This window comes from Nasonia vitripennis, chromosome 1, assembly GCF_009193385.2.
Source record: "Nasonia vitripennis strain AsymCx chromosome 1, Nvit_psr_1.1, whole genome shotgun sequence".
In the NCBI taxonomy this organism is placed as follows: domain Eukaryota; kingdom Metazoa; phylum Arthropoda; class Insecta; order Hymenoptera; family Pteromalidae; genus Nasonia; species Nasonia vitripennis.
In genome coordinates, this window is record NC_045757.1 from 12,904,269 (window position 1) to 12,929,930 (window position 25,662).

Genomic DNA, 25,662 nt, shown 5'->3' on the forward strand with positions numbered 1-25,662 from the left:
GTTGGTGAATGGTTCGGACGATGCATTGTTTCTTTGCCGACGTACATTGTCTCGCGGGCTTTCGTCAAATCGGCGTTTATATTTCATTGTTGTCGGAAACGATGATTATTTCGATTGTGTTTTTCAACGCGAATTAAATGATATTCTCGCCATCGTTGCTCAACGATTGTGCATGCAAAGGTGATAGCACAACTGCACGTGCTTGCACAGACAATCCGACGAGTTTCTAACGAGTTTCTATTTGTGATTTTTTCGTGAAATACTTACTTTTATAATTGAATACACTGTTGTTTTGAGCTTTCCATTGTGCCGTTGTAACATTGTATAAGGCACAGGGGCGGCTTCGTTATAGCAATATCTTCAAACTCACATCTCAAATTCAGAAACATTTGAACTTTGATAAGGATTCTAAAGTGTCTTTGAACTTGTGTGTTTGCCTGATTTTTCTATGCTAGCTTTATCGACGTGAAATTGATAAAGTTTCTTTGTTGCCACTATCTTGCGCGCGAGAGGCCGTGTTGTATCGCGCTTCGGCGCTGCTGTATAGGCAAAATCGGGTATTTGTATTTTTATTTAAATAGCCATTACCTTAGCTCGACAGCTCGAGCTGCTGTTAATTTTTCAAAGATTAGCTAAAAGCTTATTTCGACGCGTTGCTAAATAGCGCTTCTCGGAATCGCGGCTTTTTCCAAAAACTATAGATAACAGTGTAAATATTACCCAAGATATAGAAGGAAGCGGTATATCGGCCGCCTACTCTAGAGCGAATAATTTATTATTGAAAAACTGTCGGTGCCGAGAACGATTCGTCATTCGTTCGATTAAATTGCGAATCGTAATTTTCGAGAAGAAGTTTCGAATTAAAATTCGAAAAGTCGCGAATCGTAATCCATTATCAAATGCGATAACATAACGAGTATCTTAACAGCTGCTTTTTTCTCCTCGCCGCATTGCGTATTAAATCAGCTCTAATTTTAGTCTCGCTGTGAGGAACAAAGTTGCTCATTCTGAACTTTATTTTCGTAAACTTCACAAGTTATTGAAGCATGACGACTTTTCTGCGAAACTTCACACACTCTGCAATTGCGATTAGTAGATCCGAACGCGTGTATTTTTACTAGCTGTTTGTTCAGATGCATCTTATCTCTCGATCGACTCTCTTATAACACAGCTTATTTCTCGAACAATAAATTTGATCGACTGCCGTTTCTTACATTGTACACAAACTTCCATTATTTTTCATAAACCGCTGGTAGCAACAGGCGGCAGAGTGAGAGCGCGAAACGCGTCGATTAATCTCGATTTGTATATTTTCCAACGGAATGTTATTGAGCTTTTGATAACAAATAGATTCTTTCAGCAATAATCGGAGAAAAAAGCCGGCTTTCAGAGAAACGCCCATGAATGAGTTCATTAATATCCGATCGGCTGATAAAGAGCCGCTTTTTGCTACCAACTTGTACAGACCTTTATCACGCCTTCGTGCGAATCCAAAGCAGTTTTTTTTAGCTGCTCAAAACAGTTGACAAAGACTCTTATAGCTAGCGACATTCTCAAGCGCAAAATCAAAGTCATTGGTTCCGATTAATTTCGCCGAGCCTCTCGTCGCGCGATCGTCAAGCTTTTCCAGTTTTGGAAATAATTTGCATATTCCGAGCCGAACCTCTGGGCGTCGTTGAATTCAAAAAATCTGAAAAAAGCGTAGCAGCAGCGGCTACGGCGACGGCACAATTTCCGATATAGTTTCGGAGCGCGAGACGGCTCGTGCATTTTTCCCCTCTCGCTTCGACACAATTTCGAGACGCGGCGTAGACTCGTCGCGCATTCCGCGGCGAACGGATTCCGGAGCGCGTTTTCTTCGGAGAGCCCGAGTAGTAGAGCGAGAGAAGAAGTGGCACGGCTTACGGTACAGCATTTTCCAGCCGAGAAAGAGACGGAGAGAGAGACCGACTGTTGGGGGACTATACACACACACAGTCTCTTCCTCTTCCTCTTTTTGTTGCGCCGCCGCCGTTAGCGCGCGTCCGATCGGATCGTGTCTTTGGCGAGCGGGAGAGGCTCGCTGCAGCTGCTCGTCTCTGTCGTTGATGCGTGCGCGCTTTTTGATTTTCTTCTGGAGGGGTGACTTTTCCGGTCGCTCCTTTTTTCCTTCGCGCATACGGAGAAGTGTTGAGCGCGCTGGATGCCGAGGATCAGGAGCTGCTGTTGTAAAGACGTCGGATTTGAGCGCGGTGATTTATTTCTTCATGTTTATTGTTGTTGGCTGCCTAATAATTTCGACGATGCGTGTAACGAAATTATTTCTGTAGAAATTTAGCGCTGCCGATCGACCGATTTTCCGTCTGCGAAGAGTCAATGGCTGGTTATTCGTTTGGCAAATCGCGGAGTACAAAATTCGGCATACAAGCATTCGTTGTTGACCTAATTCCTTCAGCCTGCCATTGCGAATCAGTCTCTCTCGCTCTATTATACGATACAATTAACAATGCATTAAACTGAGATTACCGTTTCGTAAATTGCCTCTCGCACACCACACACACACACACACACACACAGCGATCGGTCACTATATACTCCTCTCTCAGGAAACAATGAAAACATTTTCTACAGCTTCAAAAGCCGCGCAGCATAGGCTCGCTGCTCATTTTCCTTTCACTCAAACTAGTTTAGCATTGTTTTCACTCTTGAAAAGCACACTTGATTTCACTCACGCGCTTAATCTTTTGGCATCGCGTCGTTGTGGCATTTTGTATACACACGTATTCAAGATCTCGTTCGTCCACAGTACATAGCCTCCAAATAATCAGCTCGAAAACTCCTCTAAATGCGCGGCTGATAAAGCAGCACTTTCACAATCTTTTAACGGGGTGTGGAATGCGGATTCACGGGCGCGCGCCGCCGGGCATCGTAATTCCACTCAGTCTTTTCAAAGTCCGCCTGCAGTGGCCGTCGTGTAACGAGCTTCTTTGCTGCTGCGCGCGCGGTTAATCATTAGACGCGCGTCTTTAAGCGCACGAGAGTCGAGTAAAATTAATTGCGCCCTCGCCGTGACGCGTGCTCGCGATAGCGCTGCGTGTATGACTGTGTGTGTGTGTGTGTCGTGTCATAAACACGGGCGTAACGACGATTGGCGCATTGTGCCGTGTAATGATAGTTGCTGGGAAAACCTCGCCGCGATTGAGATTATGTCAATGTTTACGCGATAACTCTCGGGTCTATGTTGTCGTGTATAATATTGTTATATAGGTGTGTGTATGAGTGACGAAAAGAAAAAATGAATAAGGGGTTCGCTCGATTTCTCGAATCCTATGTTAATACACTTTCGTATTTCATAAGCGTTTTTCAGAGCCGCTGCACACGCCGCAGCGCCGGCGCGCTTATGCAAGTCCCTGCTCGAGAAACTCTTTATCGAAAGAGAGAGAGAGAGAGAGAGAGAGAGAGAGAGAGAGAGAGAGAAATTTATTTTCTCGAGGTTAAAAAACTACGCGTAAAAACGCTTCTCGGCGTGTAGAATCGCCTCTGGTGCGACAAAAAGCTCCTATAGCGCGGTAGGGATCGAATCGTTTCGCGGCGTTTGATATAACGATGATAGATCGTTGGATTTTTATTGAGATAAAAGATCGATCGATCCGATCCGATTTTTCACCGGCATCCAAGAGTAAAACCAATAAACGCGAGAGAGCGCTTCTAAATCTGTACTCTCCCGCATCTACTTTCGTTCGCGCCGGCGACATCACTACTTGCGTTTTTCGTTCTGCTATTAAGGGAAAAGTGTCACGTAGTCTCTCGAATAACCGTTCGCCGGAAACGAGTGTCTTCGACCCTGCGTAGCACACTAAGTACATTAAAAAGAAGCGATTGCTTTCCAAAAAATAAGAACGAGCGCATCATCATCATCGGTCGCAAAATCTCCGTAGCACACACACACATACACCGCAGAGTGTATATAGTAGCGGCTTATCGGCGCCCGATCGAGATCGCGCTCAACGTACGTCCTTGACTCGATCCGACGCCGCCACCGCAACCGCCGCGTGTGTAACGCTTTTACTCTCTCGCGGCGGCAGCGGCTTTTCACTCGCAATAGCTCCATGTATACTGCCATGCCGTGTACTGCCTGCCTACTTGTTATTAATTTCGCGCTCTTTCCGGACTGGCTTTTCCGTCTTGGCTTCTATACTCTGTCTGCTCCATTGTTTCGCCGACTGTGTTTTGCTTTCCTTTACGGGATATTTTTTTTTTGAAGCCTCACGACGAAATCGCGATCGGGATTTGGCCAATTTCTCTTTCGAGCGACGTGTATTACCAGGAGGGGGATATCGAAGTAAAAGCGACGAGGCGCGGTTTCTTGCTGCCGGACGTGATAGGCTGTTGTGGTGGGAGCGTCGCGTCGCGAATTTTGTACTGTACAACTTCGCTGGATTTGGGTCAGGTTGATTCGCTGCGAAATTGTTAGCGATTGTGGCTTATTTTTTCTTTATTTTGAAATTCTAAACGCGTTGCTACGCGCGCAAGAGACTCTTTAACACTTTTCCTCAGCTCACGCGCACGTGCTCGTCTTATCGGAAGAACAAACAATATGGAATAATTTTTTTTTCCTCTGCTGTGTAAAACGTATTCAATTTTCTTATATTTCTACTGCGTTTCTGCGCCGACGGTGAAAGGAAATTAGGTTAGCGCGTACTTGTTTGATAATCAGCTGTAAATAATTAATTGTTTTTAATAAACGAGAGCCGTGTACTCGAGCGATAAACAATTTTTTTCTCTTCGCCGAAGACTCGAGTCGCTGATGCGTTCTTGTTAGCCATGATACAATGTAGAATAAAAGCGATTTAAGCTGTGCCTACATCATTGTGGGGGGGAATTTTTCTCAGGTTCTAATTAACAAGAACTATAGTTGGCATTATCAAGGAAACGATAAATCTCGACTTTTTCTCGCGGTTATATTTAGACGGAAAGCTGTCGAACAGTTATACAAAAGCGTTTTCATTATTTTTCCTTTAAATTTCATTAAAGCTGCAAGCTCTTCATTGCTTTACGAACAAATTCTCACCGAGTTAACACTCGAAGCAACAGACGCTGTTAGTGAAAAAAAGGCAAATGTAATCAAAAACCTGTTATAACGCATTCAATTTTTTACTGTACGATCTCTTTGAAGCTGTTCGTGTTTGAAATTATTATGAGGGAATTTTTTCTCCGTTTCTGTAGACCTTGACTCAATCTTGCTATCAGGGAAACAAATATACTGAAGCGCGGTGAGAAATTAAACCGAGATTTATGTCGTTAAGTTTTCTTAAATATTGCTGCACTAAACGCACGTTTAAAACGCAAAGAAAATGCTTCAAGTTTGAGCCAGTGATCCGTATGTTTTCAGACGAATATTCAAAAATCAGAGTCGCGTTTCGCGATCAAATTAATCGTTCACAATCATCAATGTGTACACGCGAAGAAGACATTCCGCGGCGCACAGGCGATGTTTTCGAAAAGTCACTCGCTGTTTGTCTTGGCGGCTTGCAAAACGTCGAACAACATTTCGCGGTTTCGTCAGGTCGAAAATCGATCGCTATACGAGGGGAGAGAGAGAACAATTTTTTCGTTCGCTCGCGGTCTTCCTTGTTTATACTCTGGTGTACACTGTAAACATTTGCGGTTGTTGCCGTTCTGGGAATAATAGTTTTAAAGATGGATCAACATCGTTGCGGTCGGATAATGTAATTTTGACTGATAAGATTATCATCGGCTTTATGTTTTCGTATAATCAAAGAGACATCCGGTGTGAGTGTGATAATATTTTCGGATTCCGATACGCGTTTCAACAAGACCACGAGTTAGGTATGAAACTTTCTTTCGGGACGTTTTTTCTGGTTATCCGTTCTCAGGTTACATTAACGCAACGCAATTAGACAGCGATCCAAGCCAATCTCTTTTTGTTTTAACTAGCGTTTAACGAATTCAATTGCGATGACTTTCTTCTGCATTTAATTCTTACACTCGGCTATAAATAAGTTTTTTTTCTCAGAACTCATGCGCGTCTCGCGCGTACAGTTATTATGGAAGAATCACGCGTATGCGAGAATACGGAAAAAAGCAATTACAATCAGCTGAGCAAGCGCGATAACGCCTCGAAACATCCCGGCAGCCAATTAACGTTTCCATATGCGATTAAAGTTAACGAAAAATCTTCCGCTTGAAACGAAAATAAAGCGACGCTGCGCATCGTCGAAGTCAATAACAAAATAACACTAGCCGCATATAGATAATGATTCGTGAGTGTATATTATGACTTAATTACGATCGGTCTTGAGTAACACCGCGCTGCTCTTTGTGTCTCAAGCGTGTGTGTGATGGAAGCCTTGCCTTATTTTACGCAAAGCCTCAAGCGGACTTGCATCTGTCACGAAAATTTTTTAAATAACCGCGAGAACAGCCTCTCTCGAAAGTAGGTTGATCAAAAAACAGAAACCTACTCCCACTTACTTACGCGCAGAAAACCTGCAGCAAACGCACGTGCTCACGCGGCGAGATAACGACCAGCAGCAGCAATCTTTCCGTCTCTGTCCCCCCCCCCCTCTCTCTCTCCTCACTCCACCTTCTCATTTCTGATATACTTGCAGCGGCAGCGGCAGCAACTGTCTCTCTCTTTCGGCAAAGTGAATGGGAGGACGGCGCCGTGATGCAGCAGTGCCGTGGCGCGAGGCTTGAGCGCCCTGTGCTACAACCACTCGGATAAGTCGGCGATTCGATCGCGAACAGAGAGAGCGCAGAGAAAGAGCGCACGATCGAGATCGGACATACAGGCGCGTGTGCACGAGGGAGAGAGAGAGAGAGAGAGAAAGAGCACGGACAAGAGATCGACAGAGATGGAGAGAGGGAGAACGAAGCCGTCCTCCACTGGCTACTATGACGACAGGAATCCGCTCCTCAAGGGCACTCTATCCAGGTGAGTTTCACTGCATTGACTTGCTTTTCCTTTTTTTCTCTCTCGCTTTTAACCTGGCGTGTACAGCACGCGCGGGGCGAGCGAGTATGCGTTGCGCGATTGTTTTGGTTCTTTCGTCGGAGGAGTTTGCCGGCTGATTGCGTTCCTCTCGCAGATATCAGCCGAGATTTTCGAACGGTCGCGAGCTTCTTTTACGATTGCAACGCGCACGCCCGATGTGTTATAATAATGTACCGCGAGCGCTAGATCGAGAGACGCATAAAACTTTCATTGTATAGTTTAAAATACAATATTACCGATGAATAAAGCATGCGAGTCGCTCGATAAATCAATACTTAACTTATATGGATCCATTATTCACGGTTAAATAATGCTTCCGTCGCTAATCATTTCTCAACGCGCTTAGAGAGAGAGAGAGAGAGAGAGAGAGAGAGAGAAAAAAAGAGAGAGAGAAAGAGAGTCGTCTCATTACCGGGGCTTCGACAACTAAATTAATTCGGACAGGTATTATCGATCAGCTGCAAAGAGTCAACAAACTGCACATACACGGCTCTCGCGGCCTCATTAAAAAGTTGGTGAGATTTTAGAAATCCTGCCTCCTCGCCGCGACGTTGTGTAACGATATTTTTAGCCGGCGCGGAATGTATTTTAAAACGCGCGAAGAAAAATTTCTTTCGGCGACAAGCGAGAGAAAAAAATCGAGAGCGCAGCGTATAGTGCTCTCGCTCGGAATTTCGAGGCGATAGCCCTGCGCGAAAAATTCATTACCGGCGGGGCTCGTTCGAAAGAGACGGAAAAAGGACGCGGGAAATTCGAGATGTAACGCGCGCGGCGAGCATTAATTTCCCGAGCAAACAAAGCGAGAATTTTTCCGGCCAAAATAACCATTTTTTAACACGCGCGCCGGAAGGACACACGCAGAGAAAGAGGCGGCGTGTCTGTAAAAGGAACGAAACGACACATGCGCGAAAGCATACGCGCGCTCGCGACGTCGAAAAATGTATTAAACGCGTCAGGCTTAAGTACGCCGGCCATTGTTTTTCCGCTGTTTGCTTTGAATCCGTGAGAGAAAGAGAGCCAGCTGTAGTGTGTGGGTGCAGCGAAGGGCATTGCACAGCTCTGCTCTCGGTGCGTATATAGAATGGAAGTTTGAAACGTATGGAATGTAATCGGAAGGTCGAATGCGATTTTCGAAAATATTGTCGAACATAATTGGCCGTTTCGCGAGTCACGTTTTCGGTAACAGTTCGAAAACAAGTCAAATCTAGTCGCTCACGTGCTTCCGAAAACGTGAATGACTGGGTTGTCGTCGTCACAATCTCGTTTCTTTTCCGTATATCAATATAAATACACAAAGAGAAAAGGTCCACGACAACATAGCCCGCTGCGCTACTGCTATATCCCAACCCCGCAATATCGGTGTCAACGACCTTTGCAGCACATACCCATGGACTATCCTCGCGCTCGCGCGACAAATTTCTCCTCGACGCTCTTTCGATACTCTCGCACGACGACTACGATTGACACACACACACACACGCGCGCGCGCGCGCGCGCGTAGCGGCCCATTATACAGCGCTCTATTATAGTTTCTCTCCGTCGCGCGCGAGCATTAGCATCGGCGCACGTGCGACACGTCATAGCTTCTTTTCGCTTTTCTTCTCCGTATATCTATACTGACTGCTAGTACTCGGCCGCGCGGAATGAATATCCGCGGTGAAATGCACGCAAATGCAAGCTATGCGCGGAATTCGCCGTTGAGATTCTTCTTTCGACTGCGGCTCGCTCGCTCTCGGCGAGGATGGCCATTTTTCGGCTGCGCGACCATGAGTCACGGTATTATTACAGGGTTAGGGCGATCTGCGCCAATTTTCTGCCCGTGACTCACTCAGGTGCTGCGCGCGTGTATATCTACATGTATACTTTGGATCGTAAATTATTTAATTTTCTCTATCGATTGCTCATTTCCACTCGCGCGTTTCAAAATATTTGCGCAGCGCCTTGTCCATAAATCCTGTAGAACACGCGTGGACCTTCGAGCTCGCAAAAACGACTTGGTGCAGTGTATGCGTCATATAATGCAGTTTCCGCACAAAGCTCGACTTGCTTTCCTTCGCTCGTCCCCCACTTTGCACACCGTCTCTCTCCTCTGGCGAGTTTTCAACACACAATAACGTATACACACACAGCGGGATTCCGTCTATCAAAATTTCGCGTTTAGCATGTACAGACGTAGTCGAGATCGCAACGGAGGCGTGAAGTGGCGTAAGGTCGGCTCTCCGTGCGGCACTGATTGCTAAATGCTCATTGACGCGTCGCCGCGTGTATACCAGCGTGCATATGGTCTAGGTACATGGCATCGTGCCGTGAAAATACATACGTTAACTTTGGAAAACCAAGACACGATACTTGCGGGGGTCATCGTCGCGGCGTTGGTGTATAAGCTGTGATGGACGTATAATAGATTCAATTTCATTGACGTGCGCGCGAGAGATGCATATTGCGTAAAAATATGATAACATAGCTGAGCCGTGAGTGCGCGTACTTATTATAAACGGAATCAGGCTGCTGTCTTAGTCATGTTTGCTTATTCAGTTTTTGCGTCCGCGTTTGGCAGCTCTCTCTCTCTCTCTCAATAGGCTCGTCGTGTGTTATTTCGAATAATGAAAATATATGACGTATAATGCAGAGATTGCGCTTCGCGAAAGCGAGAGTTTACGACGACGAACGAAACGCGAGTGTATACGCGGATCGACGTCGATACTAACATAATAGCGCACAGCGTTGAGAAATTGGACATTAACACATTGGTATCGCGACTTAATACCCGACAATTTGACTGGTAATATTATTTTATATCGCTGGAAATTACAAGTCATCTCTCGTCGTCGTCGTCGGAGTTGTTAAATCATCCGTGGAGCTTCTGCGGTTTCGCATCAAAACGGAAAGAAAGAGAAACTTAATAAAAGGGTTCAGAGCCCGGGGACTGTGTACAGTGTGTATTAGGTATATATAGCTGTTTCTCTGCCGCGGGGAATTAGCGCTGATGGCGATTTATAAGCGACTCGGGATAACGTAAGTCTAAGAAAACTATAAGGAGGTTACGCGCGCTTATGTAATTGTTCCCTGCTTTGCTATTAAACTGTGACAAATTTTCGCAGTCGCGCGACTTGCATCGAGAAATAAGAGAGAGACAGAGAGAGAGAGAGAGAGAGAGAGAGAGAGAGAGAGAGAGAGAGACGAGCTGTCATGCGCGGTAGCGATCGCGTTGCCATAAATTTTTTTCTCCGCGAGCATATAGACTGTTCGGTCTCCAGACTCGAGTGTTTAAACGGCGCAATGAGTCGATAAATTGAAATACGACTGCAGTATTGTTTTCACTGGCAAAATTAGTTCACTAGTGCAATTCGAGTCTGCGCGCGCAGGTGATTAAAAAAACAAAGCGGCGATGCTTCTCCTCTCGTATTTCAATGCGAAGCGTAATCTAATTCGATTGCAGTGCGTCTCTATCGACTTTGATATAGTTATACACTTTGCGTATACAGACGAGAGGGAGAGTGTACACACGCGGCGAGCTAGCATTGAAACGGGGTACAAAAAGCAGACTATAGTCTACTGTTCGCCGACGCGGGCAAACGTTGCTCGACGAACGAAACCGAGTGCAGAGCAGAGTGAGGTTTTATGGTTTCGCGAAAAAAACAAGCCTTTGTTGATACGACCAACAGCGCACGTATGCCAAACGGTATGAGCTTGTGTACGAAAAAGAAATTCATATACGGAACGTTGTAAGGAGGCTCATTGTTTCCGAGTGACCCCGCGCGCGAGCGTAACTCCTCGAACACGTACACTAAAGCGCGATACACATCGGGGCTCTAATCCTCTCGATTTCCATTCATCGCCCGAAGCGCAGAGCCAGTCACCGGCACGGAGCCGATCTCCAAGCTTTCTCCTCTCGATATAACGTGTATACAGAGAAAAAGCTCTCTCGAACGCGTAGCATCCGATCAATGCCCTGTCCACGCGCCAACTACGCACAGGTATACACACATAGTGTAGGAGTCAAGTATCGCAGCTGCGCTGGCTCAATTTCTCGATATCGCGCTCTATTCTCCGGCTCAAGCCGACGGCCCGCAGCTAAAAACACTTTCACCGCCGTGGATTTCTAACTGGCGCGCGGGCTCTCGGCTCTTTCGCCACGTAGCAAAGTCCCCCCCCCCCCCCGATAACCACACACACATACACGCGCAGTCGCACGACGAGAGAGCGCGTTCTCTATACAGCTGTATGTGTGCGAGCGCAAGAGCCTCGATTATCCTTGTAGCTAATTGTCGTGTATGTGTGCATACACGTCTCTCTCTCTCTCTCTCTCTCTCTCTCTCTCTCTCTCTGTCCCGTCTCCCGCGCGAGGTTTTTGCGCCGGTGTGTGTCGCGTTACGTGAGGGAGAGCGAGGTTGTTACACCTGGAGGAGATTTTTGAATATCGATGTATCAGGCCGCCCGCTCGCGCTGCAGTCGATTGCTTGTCGCTCGCTCTATAATCTCGTCGGAAAAATCAAGCTGGCAGAGCGTTAAATCGAACTGTCCGCTGTTGCTGCGTTTTTTTTCTGTTTCGGTTGGCTTTTTTACGCGTGCCGGTTACGAAAGAGGTGTATTGAGAGGGGGAGAGAGATGATAAAGCGTGGAATTATGTGCGCTGGAATACACCGCGCGGCTGCGAGAAAAACGAGCGGATCCGATTACCGGTATTTCTTTGGCTCTCGTCGCGGCGCGTATTTGAATAAATATCCTCGTTTCGGAGAAACTCGGCCGCTGCTGCGAGAGCTTCAATTTTTCACGTAATTAGGTAACTGGCCGTGCGGGATTAGCCGTGCAAATCATCGCGCGGCGTATCCGCTTGAAGCTACAGCTCGTGTAACTTTAGGACTCTCACCTCGACTGTTACCCTTCGTGAAAATCGCCTCCCTTATACGTCGATCCGCGAGATTAAGGTTACACGAGGTTATCGTGGTGCGGTAAAAGAAAAAAACTGCCACCGCCTCTCCGATGAAATTAACATCGTTGCATACAGCTGGAATGAGAATGTATTTAGAAAAGGTGAAAGCCGATTAAACTGGTTCTCTGCGTCGCTGTTCCTATCGCGAGAGCCTATGATGCACTTAATTTGTAATCACCTTTCGATCGACGCCTCGATTGTGTCTGCCGTGAGCGTGCGCGCGAGCAAAAACGAATTTCTCTCATTACCCGCCGCGCGCCGTAACGGTTGCGCACCGCCTGGCAATAACGATATTTTATAATTCCCCGCCGCGCGGTCATAATTCCGTGTATGAATTTCCGAGAGATGTGGGTCAAGGCTGGGGATCATCTCTCTCTCTCTCTCTCTCTCTCTCTCTCTCTCTCTCTCTCTCTCTCTCTCTCTCTCTCTCTCATTACCATAGCCGTGATGCGTTCGCAGATGCGCGCGCGAGAGTCGCGAGAGCCGGAAAAAGTGCTTGTGTTACACGCACGGGGTATAGGACGGCAGCAAGCGCGCTAAAAAGAAATTTTAGTTTGATGTGGAATTGTAGGTCATGAAGATTGCGAGTGTATTGCATGATTCACGCCTCGTCTGTCTGCGCCGCCGCGAACTACAGTTAGTGTACGAAGCGGGCCCCGCAATATACATTTGCAATATGCGTATACACACATACGCCATATGTGTGGATAAGGCGAAAGCCTCCGAATTGAAAATCTATGGCCGGCGTTAGTAGAATTAAAAAAAAAAACGTACTTCCTCGTAACGGTACACCGCGATCTCGTCCGCGGGAGGTGTCTATATCTATATTACGGTTGTAATACGGTTCTGTGTATTCGGAAAAAAAGTTCCCTACAGCTCGAGTCTATATAATACAATCGCAGCAGTCGCCTAACGAATCATAATTCCCGGTTCATCAGCTCAGAGAGTCCATAAATAAAGAACGACCATAATATGGTCCTCGCACACACGCGGGCGCAGCAATCGGCGGAAATCGTCGATTCGACGGTATCGCGAAATTCCCGTCTATACACTACTAGCTCCGGATATCACGGAATCTTTTCCGCGTTCCGCCTTCCTCCCTCTCGCGCGCGGCGTTGTCCGCATCGGCCGCGCACATGCATACCAGAGTCGCGATCCGAGCCGCTCGAGTGTACACACACACACATACGTGTATCGCCTTATAGCCGAGCATTCGTGCAGGTGAAAGTCGTGAAGAGCGTCGAAGACGAATGGCCTCCTTCTCTCGACGGGGCCTGACTCAGTCTCTCTCTCTCTCTCTCTCTCTCTCTCTCTCTCTCTCTCTCTCCTTCTCTCGCCGTTTTATATCGCGCCGGCCTCCGCCAAGACAGATAATACGATGCGCGCGGATTCCCGGGAATCCGCGAAATTCGCCGCGTAGCGTCACGCCCGTCGCTGAGCGCACGCGAGTTCGATTATCGCTGAAGTATATCGCGTGTACTTACTCGTCGATTTCGTAACCGGTAATTCGAAGGTGGACCAATTGAATATTATAGTATAGGTGTGATTCTTTGGGGGTGCGACGATCGTGCGATTGGGAGAGTTATTAAACGCGGGGATTGTATCTCTCGAGGCTCTGCTTCTCTTTTTGCAATTTTTTCGCTCCTCGAGGCTGAAGAGCTGGAACCACTTTCGAGAGCGCGCTTTACTTCGGTCTTCACGGTCACTTATCCGCCGATCGAATCTCGCGCACCGACGTACACAGCACATTTGGCAGAAAAAGTAAATTATTCGCCTCTCTCAGCGCTCGAAATTGCGTCGCCGCTGTAATCCGATCCGATTTTCGATCTTCGTCTCGCGAGGAAGCCGCAAACGGTGCGTGTAATCTCCGAGCGCTCGAACTTCGCAGTAGTCGTTGGAAAGTTTGAAAATACGATTAAAGGTCCGATGAAATCACGAGACTTACCTTGTGTGACTGTGTGAGTCTGCGTATAGGTGTACGCGCGCGTCACAAAAAGCTGCAAACTTATATTAATTGCCGCGCAGCGAAGAGCTTGTGCCCGCGCGCGGCGGCAAGGGTATATAATAGACTTTGGAAACTAGTTCAGTGCTAGGTTAATCTTTTAATACGTATGCTCGAACGCAAGGTATTTCTCTCGATATATAACGCGCTTACAGCCGCCGTCTGATTGGAAAAAAACGCGTCACTGAGCTTTTTCCTTCTGCGCTTTGCCGTCGATGTGCCTTCGATATTATTGTGTGACACTATTTCTTTCTCCGCGCGAACGTTATAAGTGCAGGTATACGTGCGAGTAATCATATTGCACACAAAGGAAGAACGAACTGGAGTAAAGAGTGCCGGCAATTATTTATCCAGTTACAATAATCGTCAAGGTCGCCGTCATTACAGTAGATACGTATATACCCGTTACATACTTCTAAGCTAAATACTCGCGCTTCAATTGATGTAGATCGAAGCCACGATCGTCGGAAGCCCGTAATGATAGATTAGACATGGAATCGGCCCATTCGTATAACGTAAATTCCGGTGTAGCGGAGCAGAAAACAGTCCTCGCGCGCGACGCAAAACTCGCGTATCGGAGTCCCTCAACCCTCGGAGGAATGCCAGACAGCCGTCAGCACCCTCATCCCTCTGCCAATTAAGATAGCAGAGCTCGGCCACAATGCACACACACACACGCGCGTATATAGAGACGTGCGCCCGGTGGTACTCCTTCTCGGAAATCCTGGATCGCGTGCCTCGCCGATAGCAAACGCTCGTGGATACGCAGTCTCCGTGGGGATACACACACATACACACACATCGTGTATAGGCGCCGGCTGATGCAGCCCGCGGATGTGCAGTTACTCTTATGCCCGACTCTCGTCACACACGCCGCGTGCGATCAACGAGTCTCACGTGTGTGGGAAAACGGGAAGTGTTTACTCTCCGACGAAATTACAACCCCATTTGCCTCCTCTTTTTACTCCGAGATCGGAAGAATAGGTAGCAGAATTGGAGTCTTTTTTTTTGGTGCATCTACCGGCGAAGAGCCACAGAGTGTACTGTGTAATCGCGTGTGAAACGAGTAACGAATAGCTTCGGCCAGCCGTCGGTTTATTTAGCCATTAGTTTTCACTCGAAAGCGCCTCTGTTTAGGACATGTATTGAATGGATACGTTGGTTTTTCACTGATCGAGCTTAATTCGGGTTTATCTGGCAACTTGGAGAATGTAGCGTGAAAACTGCTTCCTACTCGATCGTCGTCGTGTCCAACGCCTAATTTTACACAGACCATTAGAGGAGGTCCACCGCCGCGAGATAATCGTTGGACGACACCGTTAGAGCCTACTACTCCGAAGAGTGTACTTTCGTAGCTCTTATTTGAGAAAAAGTAGCCGTGCCGCATACGCGCGCTCTAATCCGAGACGAGTATACTCTGCAGCGATTAATTTGCCAAAAAGCAGCGGGACCACTCTCTGCCCTCTCTCTCTCTCTCTCTCTCTCTCCCTCTCTCTCTCTCTCTCTCTCTCTCTCTCTCTTGTCGTACCACTTGTTTCGCTCGGAGTTTCGCGGGCAGTTTTATCTAGCGCGAAATCTAAAATATTAAAACGCGGACCGGTTATAATGAAGTCAAAATATCAAGGAAGTGCGGAGGGTTGTGCGCCGGCATAATTACCGGAGGGGAAAATTGCGAAAGTTGGACTGGGAGAGAACAGAGAGCTGCCACCACGGGAAACTTGGGGGGAATGTGTATAAGAGCGGCGCGCGTTTCCACTAATGTTTTACAAGTTTCGAGACGAGGGCGAAACAATTTTGAAATAAACGAAATGACTCGGGCCTCGCCGCGCAACTTCCTCCAAAGTTTTAATTGAATGGCCGGCCGATTTTGATTCGATGGAAATTTTGAATATTCACACGTAAAAATTGCGTCGAGTTACGATACAGAGAATTTCCTTCGGTAGTAATTTTTATTTCCTACTCTTGCTCCGGTTGTACATACTGCATGCACAGGCTCGGCAAACACGCAGTCAGGAGGTCTAAAAAGCGAAACGGAATGGGGCTTCGCTTGATTGACTCCATTTCGTCTTTTTGATTCCGGGTTTCGCTCCGCGCGCGCACAATACCCGCGCGACGACGACTTCAATCTCCGCAAAAAGCCGACGAAATTTATACGTATATTGGTAAAAAGCAAACTGGAACGCAATACCATTCGCTAATAGGCCGCTGTATGTTTATTATATACGTTAGCTATTAAAATCCAGAAATATATGCTCTGTGCATTTGTTGCTCTGTATCAAGTTCACAAAAATACACACACACACACACACACAGCTCGCTCTGCAAATAAAAGCCGACCACAATTCGTTCTACTAATTACGGAGATAATAATCAGACCATTACCTGCACCGCGAGTGTATCATACAGCAGCTCCGTGTTTAACGGGATATATGCCAATATGGAGGCCCAGCAGCTGGTTCGGCAAGTCTTTTATATGCGCATACATATAGCGCGAGAGAAAGAGAAATGAGAGACGCCCCGAGAAGGTCAGCGTAATGATCGAACCAGCGCCAATGAGCTCGAACGGACGCGACAAGTAGCCAGTCTCGGAACGTTACGCGCCTCAAGGACGCTGCAACAGAGCGGCTGGGCTCTGCAGCGCTGAGTGAGAGAAAAAAAGAGCAGCGCGGCCGTATACCTATACCGTATACTCGCGCTTTAAATGTCCGGATGATTTATACGCGCGGGAGTTCTTTAATTTCGTTTTTATTCCGCCGGATTTTTGCGCCAGCCGCTCGTATGTGAACTCTTATCGGGAGGACGCCGGGCGTGTAAAAAATCGTTGCGCGAATTTCGCGTGCGCTGTTCATCTTTTCATTCATCAACTCTTAACTCGCGCTCCCGCGACTGGACAATGCGTCTCGAGTGTGCGATAATTAAAAGCGTATATTTTCGATACGTCCCATCGCCTCTCGATAAGATCGCGCAGACTGGATTTTTCGATTCCGAATACATATACACGCACTTAATAATTTCTCTTTATTATTAGACACGATTTATGCACACAGCAAAGCGAGATCGGCGGCCCCCGGCAAATTAGGTCTTATCGCACGCACGGCGCGGCTGAAAAAGCCGCTGAATCGAGCAGATTTCAAGGCCCGCAAGTTATTAAGCGCGCCTGAGGTCGCAGAGAGTCGAAAAAAAGCCTTCGCTTCGAAAGTCGCAAACACGTACACCTATATACATAGACGCTACGCGACACACTATTCTGTGCATCATTATGTGCGGTATACCCTCGCTCGAGTCGTAAGGTCACGCGGAGTTCCCAATTGCGTTAAGACGCTGTATGGATGGGTGTGTGTGTGTGTGTGTGTGTGTGTGTGTGTGTGTGTGTGTGCCCGCGCGCGAAGGCGAAATGTGGATCAAACCGAGAGCGAAGTCGCTGGCTCTCGTTCGTTATCTGCGGCTTTATGCTCGAGATACTGCATTCTAATTATAAAATTTAGATAAATACCACAGGCCGAACCTTATATTGTAGCAGCGATTCGCGGATGGGGGGAGCACTGTATATTGTGTTGTTATGCGCGCGTAGATCGCACGACTGATTTTTATCACGGGCGTCGTTAGTAGTTCAGGGCTCGTTGCTTAATTGGTTGATAAACGTGTCTGACGTCCGAGTCTAGCGGACAATCTGCTAATGCTGCCGGCGGTGTATCCTGCTCTGCGTTGGATTTAATCTCTTTTCGGTCGATGATTAATTTCGTTCTTCCAATCCGGACCGCTGCAGCACTTCTGCAGCTCCTTCTCTCTTCTTCTGCAAAAGTTCCGGGAAAAAAACTCGAGCGACATCCGCAGGTGCGTTTTTAGCCGCGCCGGTATAGCTATAGTCAGCATTCGAAATTCCAAATTTATACCGGGCGTCGAGTCGCCCGATGCGAAATCACCTTTTGGAATCTAAAATAAACCTGGAAAACCCCAACTAGACACGGCGCAGAGATTTCGGACCTGTCTATCGGGAGAGAGAATTCCGGGATTCCCCATATCCGTCGCGGCTCTCCATTAACGGCTCTAAAAGACTCTCTCTCTCTCTCTCTCTCTCTCTCTCTCTCTCTCTCTCTCTCTATCTCTTTCTCTCCCTCGTCGTTGTCGGGGGATGACCCCGCGGCTCTGAGCAGCCGCCTCCTGGTGGCTATGTGGGTCGTGAAATACGCCGGCGCGAGCCTAAAAATACATCCGCCGCCATCTACACTACGTAGACTATCTTTCTCCGCGAGTGCGCATAACAGTTCTCTCTCTCTCTCTCTCTCTCTCTCTCTCTCTCTCTCTCCCTCTCTCTCTCTCTCTCTCTCTCTCTCTTTCTCCGGCTCTCGAAAGCCTTTTTTCCTCTCTGTCTCTCTCTGCTCGTGTCTTTCACTGCCGGAGCCAGAGACGCGACTACGTCAGAAGGATGGTTTTTTCTCCGATGCCGAGGGGGGAGGGAGAGCCGGAGGAGAGCGAGAGCTTTGCGCGTTGCTATGCGCCGATGCCTGATCGATGATTCCAGATATGCTGTATGGAACAGGACGTATAGTTTCGTGAATTACAGTGTCGGCGCTCGTTTGTTCCTTTTTTCCTCGCCTTCGAAAGTAGCACAACGACGACGACGACGGTCTATTAATAGCGATGAGAGGCTTTTCGAAATTCGAATCGACTCTGCGCTGATACCGGCGATGAGAATAATGAGAGCAATGGATACACGCGAGGAAATTTGAGGAATTCGCAGAAAAAGGTTGATAGCTCTCGAGCGTACTCCCCCGTGCAGTAAAAGGGAGATCCACTTCCAAACGAAATGCCCGAATTGTCATACATTATTCCGTTTGATTAGGCCACAAAGAGAGAGAGAGAGAGAGAGAGAGAGAGAGAGAGAGAGAGAGAGAGAGAGAGAGAGAGAGAGAGAGAGAGAGAGAGAGAGAGAGAGAGAGCAGAGAACCGTGTATATATACTCCCGGAAGCTCCGCAGTGCGATCAAGCGAAGATTTTACGTGATCGCCTTGACAAATTAGTTTAGTTATTTGTACAGGACGCGCAAGCTCGCGTACGCACCGGGAGAATGAACTCTGTGTGTAGCTCGTCGCTCCGCGTTTTCCCTCATCTTTTTTTAACCACCTCCTCTCGCCTCGCGCTCGAATAAGGAAATTTCTCTTCGCCCCTCGTAACTTTTTTTTTATTCTTCAAAGAGCCGGAAGCCGATTATATAGGAGCCGTGCGACGAGTCGTCGACGCGTCGTGTGCCTTATCGATTTTTCAAAGCAGTATAATAGGAAAAAGCCTGGATTTTCCAAAGGAGCCTGCGCGATTAGCATACGCGGCGTATATGAAATTCTAATTGCCCGATCGGCGCTAGATTCTTACCTCGTGGAGCTTCGACAATTGCTATGAAACCGCGCAATCCGAAGACTTCGCGTGTTTACGCAGTGTGCGGGAGAATGAGAGAGAGAGAGAGAGAGCTTTATTATAGCTCTTAAACGGTCAAGTGTGCGCTGTAAAATTGTAAATACTCCACGTGGCTCTGAGGATTTTATTGGGGCTGCTTTAGTTCTTCTCGGAGGGACACGACATGGTCGATGATAGAACCGATGCAGCGGCGATTAACTTTTTAAGAATCCGACGCGTGCAGTCTGACGTGACATAAGGAGCTTCGCTCGATAAGCCAAAACCGATAGCAACGTTTAACACACTGTGTTTACTGTTTTCACTCGTCGCGACTCGAGAACACAAGCGAGCTCGTTACACACTACTTATACTTTATGACGCGGCGGAAAAATCGTATGTAACACTATGTGCACAAGCCGTGAAATCTTAATAAACCAGATGCCGCATATAGTCGCGCGTGTCGACACTTCTCGAAGGGACGCGCCGCGAGAGAGAAAACGCGAGTCGGATCGATCGAGCACACGTGCGTGCTGCAGCTCTCCTGTGTGACGCTGATCGCGGTTTCCACGTGTGCAGTGCATCAGCGGCAAGCGACGACCGGATGATTGAAAATAGAGCGGCGAACCAATTAAACGTTCAATTCTTTCGTACGTACACGTATGTATATGCACGCATGTGTGCGGACTGACGTGTATTTGCGTCGTCGGTGGTACTATTCGAAGCTTTCGACGCTTTTAACCGTGTACACGTGTATTTCGACGCTTCGACTCGTGCATATGTGTTTGCGAGAAGAGAGACACTTGTGCGCTCGTCGATCCAAGATACATATGTGCGTGTACGCGGACCGTTAGACACACGCCGAGACTTGTTTTTGTTAAAACACAAATATATATATATATAGCTGGTGGCGTCTAACAGTCGCTCTTTTGACATCAGGATCGAGGCTCGCTATATAATATATACCTGCGCGCGGCGTCAGCTGACTTTGCAGTGCTCTTCTGTAAGCGATGTGTATTATGTATCTCCGTCGCGGGATCTAGCGTGTCGCGCGCGTGCCCGATGAATAATTTATGTATCGACGAATTCGATGGTATATCTAGCGTTGGGATCGACTTTTTTTTCCTAAGATGTTTTCACACTTCTGGGCTTTCTGGCTTGGCTCTGCATCCTCATTTCTGCGTATACAACGAATCCGTTACCGTATATAAGTCTGCTGTAGGTTATGCGACGCTCGGTAATTGATGGCAAAGCTGTGGAGTATATAAACTATGATTTTTAACGCGACTATTAACCGTTAGAGATTCAGGCTTGAAATTCTTCGAAAATCAGCGCGGTTACGAGGAGATACGAGGAGAGAGAAAAAAATAGCCAAGGTCTAGGTTTTTCAACGTCTGTGAGGTACGTACGGTGACGATTCGTTATCAGGCCCGAAAATCGCTAGACGTGTAAATCAATGCAATCTTAGTCAAACAGGCAAAGCGCGGAGATGAAGAAGACGTGTCGGAGATATGCTCGCGTATTTTACCGCTGAAATTCACTACATAATCAAGCAAACCACACATGACGAACTCCCGTGTTAAACTTCTCGCAACGTCGCGCTTTAAATCTATTCAAAATATAATCCTAAACTAACTCTAGCCTTTTTATGTACGTAATAGAAGAAAAACGAGATCGGAAACTACACAATGGAGCACTTTGAAATGTTGTTCGTCAGAGAGTGGGACAAGTCAGACGCCGCGCGCGCGCGCGCACACACACACACACCCACACAAAGCAACAACAGTTTTTCCATTAGATTGGTATCGATTGGTCCTTTTAGAAACGTCCCGTTATATCCAACGCGCAGCGATTCCCACGACAATGGCAGATGCACTCGTTGTTACTTCGCCGTTTTTGTTTCATCCTCGACAATGTTATGCTTCGATCGACTTTTTGTGCAACATCGCACACTCCCTTATTCGACGAGCCGATAGAACGCGCCTCATCACACTCGATTAAGATCGCGCCGTTAAATAATCAGAAGCCCGTCCAATAAAAAGCCATCACTCGCGCGAAACTCACTTTCATCGCGCAACATCAGTAGATATGATGCGTACATCCCTGCGAGCAATCTAATCGCGCAAACTACCCCGCAGATAGCCGCGTCCGAGATGAGCGTCAGGCATCAAAGCGAAGCGCTCATCCCCCCGCAATTCAACTCTCTCTCTCTCTCTCTCTCTCTCTCTCTCTCTCTCTCTCTCTCCTCCTCCTCCTCCTCGCCGAAGAATATTAATCAAAGCCCATTAATTCTCCTAATTCTCCGAGCAAACACAGCGGAGCAGAGCAGCGACTCTCTCTCTCTCTCTCACTCTCATTGACCGGCTGGTGCCGCCGCCTCCGGCGATGATGATCCCACCGGTATAGCGCGTTATATATACACTGTACTGCTCCCCCTATACTGATGTGTATACGTGTGCTGTATTACACACACGTATCTCTATATTCATGCGTGTGTGTGTGTGTGTGTGAGTAGCTCGCTGCGGCGTCGAGGCGCCTCTCGCTATTGATTTCCTGGCGGCGCGTCGCTCCGCTCGCCCGCGAGAAAGACAGAGGATGGAAACTGCTTCGCTCCGGTGTGTCGGCTCTCTCTCGCTGCTGCAGGATGGGAAGGGACGCTTAGATACCGCTGTGCGCGAGGGTACTTCTCTCTCTCTCTCTCTCTCTCTCTCTCTCTCTCTCTCTCTCTCTCTCGAGCGAAACTTCCGCGGCAGTCTCGCCTTCTTCGTGTATTCTCTGCTCTTCTCTTTTAAAGGAAAATGGCAGTTTATGGTACTGCAGGTGATTAACCCCGGCCAGCTTCGGAATCTGCTAATTTTCGGGAAACTCGACTGCGCACACAGTCAGTTCGAGTCGATCGGTTTTTCCGATGCGACTGACGCCGCCGATCGATCGATTATTAAATGCTGCTATGCGACATTCCGGGAGTTCTGGAGCCCCCCGCGATGATCAGTTTCCCTCCGTGCTATGGAGAGCTGTGTAACATGCATGTATAGTATATTGTACAGCCCTGTGTATAGTACACAATGGCGGGGATTTGGAAAATTAGGAAAGATTCGAGAGCTGACGCGAGTCGAGTTTCGAAATTCAATCTCTCCGAGCTTTCAATAAAGTATTCGACAAGAATTCGCGTATTACTAGCGCCAGTTTTTGCGCGTCGCACAAAAGCATTCCAAACTCGCGAGTATACAATGTCGCGCACGACGATGCGATTGGCCGCGCGAAGAATGTGTGTCATGCGCGATAAACCGACGTACAACAGATTTACAAGCGGCGACGTTTATGTCTTCTGATGTGTGTGACGTATGCGATTTCCGCAATAATTGAAACTTCACTGCCCGTCGTCGGGATTCCCAGTTATTGACCTCTTCTCTCGGGACGCACTTGACGCCGCAGCTGTATATAGAGAATCTGATTTCGTTTTTTCTCCCTCGACTCGCAGCGGCTTATAAAATTCTCCAGGCGTCATCCCCTTTGATCATCCGCTTATTGTCTACTTCGTTCCACGCAGCGGCGGGAGATTACGTTTTTCGTTAATTACTTCTTATATGTACACGTAGTTTCCTCGTATTTGTATCCACAATAAGCTTACATACTCGCGCGAGAGAGCAACTCCCAAGTGGAGGGATCCGTAATCCCGCTGTGCGACTACACATTGATTAAATTTTCTTTCTAACGTCTGCGAATATTGCTCGAAATTTAATTAAAATATCGCTCAGACTAATCGGGAGTATAATTACGGCCTGAACGAAAGAGGCTTTTATATACTTAAAATCGATGTAAACAGGGAATTACAAAAGCTCGAGCTTGTACAGTATGTATATACACACGCCACGAATTATCTCTTCTCTCTCTCTCTCTCGGCGCGACGAGTCTCCGGCGGGCGTCGTCACGCCGCTGGGTATCTTATCACGTGATGAAAATTCACTCAGAGCGATAATCTTTTCGTAATTTCCAGCGAAGGACGAATAAGGTCAAGGAAACTCGTCTCGCTAGTTACACTCTGCGCGATAATTAATAGTCGGCGCGGTTTAACAATTTTATTATTCCAACTCGCTGCACTGCGCTATACTATACGAATCGAATAATATAGTCGCAAAACACACACACAGCGCCGACGTTACAGCGTTGCGCAATGTGTACGTGTGTTTTTTCCACAGTCGTTGCGATGCGTGAAACGATGATCTCATCGCCCTCTAATTTTACGATACAGCGTTTATTAAATTACTCCGTCTCTCTTTGTGTGTTACAGGTGAGTTTCTAGAAACCATCGCGGTAAAAACCGTCTCCTTTGGCACGTAAGTTTTCATCTTCTACATAGACGTTATCGTTTATTATTATCTCCGGCTCCGAAAAATGCGAGCCGGCTGAAAGCGGCTTAATCTATCGGCAGTAGGCTACCGCCGAGATATAACCGTCGACGTTATACGTCCGTGAAAGTACATGGCGATCGAGTATAACAATTTCGCGTATCAACGAACTCTCTTGCGGACGGAGAAAACGAATCAACAATAACAGCAGATACGGTATCGCGCATACGTGCAAAAATAAATCGCGAGACATTTTAAAACATAATATACACCCCCATCAGACGTACAGTGCAGCTGACTTCCTTCTCGAAATCACTTAGACCCGCGCGGGCGATTCCGCTCGATACTACCCCCCACCGATCGGCGCTGCGGCTATTGCTGCACACAAAGAGTATATAATTCCGCGCGGAGTCTGCCCACGCGCCGCCCCACTACAGGCACTACCTGTAATCACCACCTCCTTCACTGTTGCTGCACGTGTGCATACAGCTCGTCTCAGCTGCTCGCGATATTTCGCGTCATTGCGCCGCCGGTGCGCCGCCGGTGCGCCGCGCGCTCACAGTATTGCGACAAGTTGTTCACTGCCCCTCTCTTCGCCTTCGATCACGCGTGAGCAGAGCAATTAAATCGCCTGTGCTAATGGAATTAAGAAAACCGCAACCAAAATCCAGTGTACCGTTACAATAAAATAAAGCCCTCGAGTCCGACGTCATCGCGCGCATGCCGTTCCGCGCAGCGCCCTGAGGCGACAACAACCATCGGCTGCTCCTGTGACGTCGCGGACGAGTCATGCGTCACGGGGCTGCTGACGTAAGGGGGTCAGACCGTCGCGTTGTTCCCTCATCCCTCTCACTCACTTTCTCTGCGCCTGTGCACGTGCGGGGGTGGACGGGAGGTTTTCGCCGCTCGTGGACACGTGCAGTTCCTCGCATGCAGAATAGCAGTCCTCGGTGCGCGGAGATTCGGCAAGGTCGCTAGGTTATCGCTTCTTTGTGGCTGCGATTCGCCGAGTCGGGAAGGAAGGAGGGTTATGTGGGAGGTGGTCGTTTGAATGATGTGCCCTGCACTCGGTGACGCGATGAGCGAGCGCTTGCTTTCTCGGGGGCCGAGGTTTTTCTCGACCTTTCGATCCTACGCGTATATAATGTAGGTATATATGCAACTCGTTATGCAAACTTTTCGGGAAAAAAAAACAGCGCTCGCAGTTACGGATGTAGGACGAGCGATACACGCGCGCATGCAAAAAGACAGCCGCTCTCGACAGCTATCGAAGGATCGGAGAGGACGGCTCTTTCGCAGATTTGCGATTTAGATTCCCTATAACAGGGGAGCTCTGGCTACGGCCGCCGCGAGACTCGGCGCCATTGACGAGTGCGCCGGCGGAGAACTTGTTGCGCGCCCACGCGCCCCGCATATATCTCGCTCAGCTCATCGCTCATTTCCTACGCCGTTCTGCGATAAGCGCCACCGCGGTAGCGGCGAGTTTTCGAGGGCAACGCGCAGCTGCGCCAACGTTTTTGTCTGCATGAATGAGTAGCGTAGCGCTGCGATCGATTCTCCTGCCCCTTAATCTTTGACTTTCAAAGTTTTTTTCAATCCTCCCCGCACTCGAGCAAAGCATCGAAACACTTGGTTAATAGCCGCAGCGTCGCAGCTCGTGTGTATAATTTTCTCGAAATTCGTCGGAGCCTTTGTTCAATATGAGCAAGCGGCGATTGTGTCAATCCGCGAAAAGGCGGCGGCGCGGGGAAGCGGACGATTCAGAGAATCGGATTTGGCAACGATAGACTCGCGCCGCTGCTGTTGCGCGGAGAAGTGCAGCGCGGCGTCGAAGAAAAGCGAAATCGTCGACGGAGTATTGATCGATCATCGGCTGGATAAATATAGAGCCGGGGAAAGGGGAAATCGATCCGCGCGCGCGCTTGTATGTGTATCGACTTTTTTTGTGTGTGTATGCACGCTATTAATGACCGTTTGATCATAGCTTTTATTG

General features: G+C 48.0%; 1 protein-coding gene across 1 annotated transcript in view; it reads left to right on the forward strand.

Annotated features, from left to right (window-relative positions):
• The window catches only part of LOC100115760 (AF4/FMR2 family member 4), a 145,500-nt gene that overhangs the window by 7,473 nt on the left and 112,365 nt on the right, over positions 1-25,662 (forward strand). The window contains exon 2 of the mRNA XM_016981071.3: positions 6,612-6,937. Within this exon, the coding sequence (XP_016836560.2) occupies positions 6,858-6,937 (80 nt within the window). The 5' untranslated portion in view covers positions 6,612-6,857. The remainder of the gene's footprint in view (positions 1-6,611; positions 6,938-25,662) is intronic.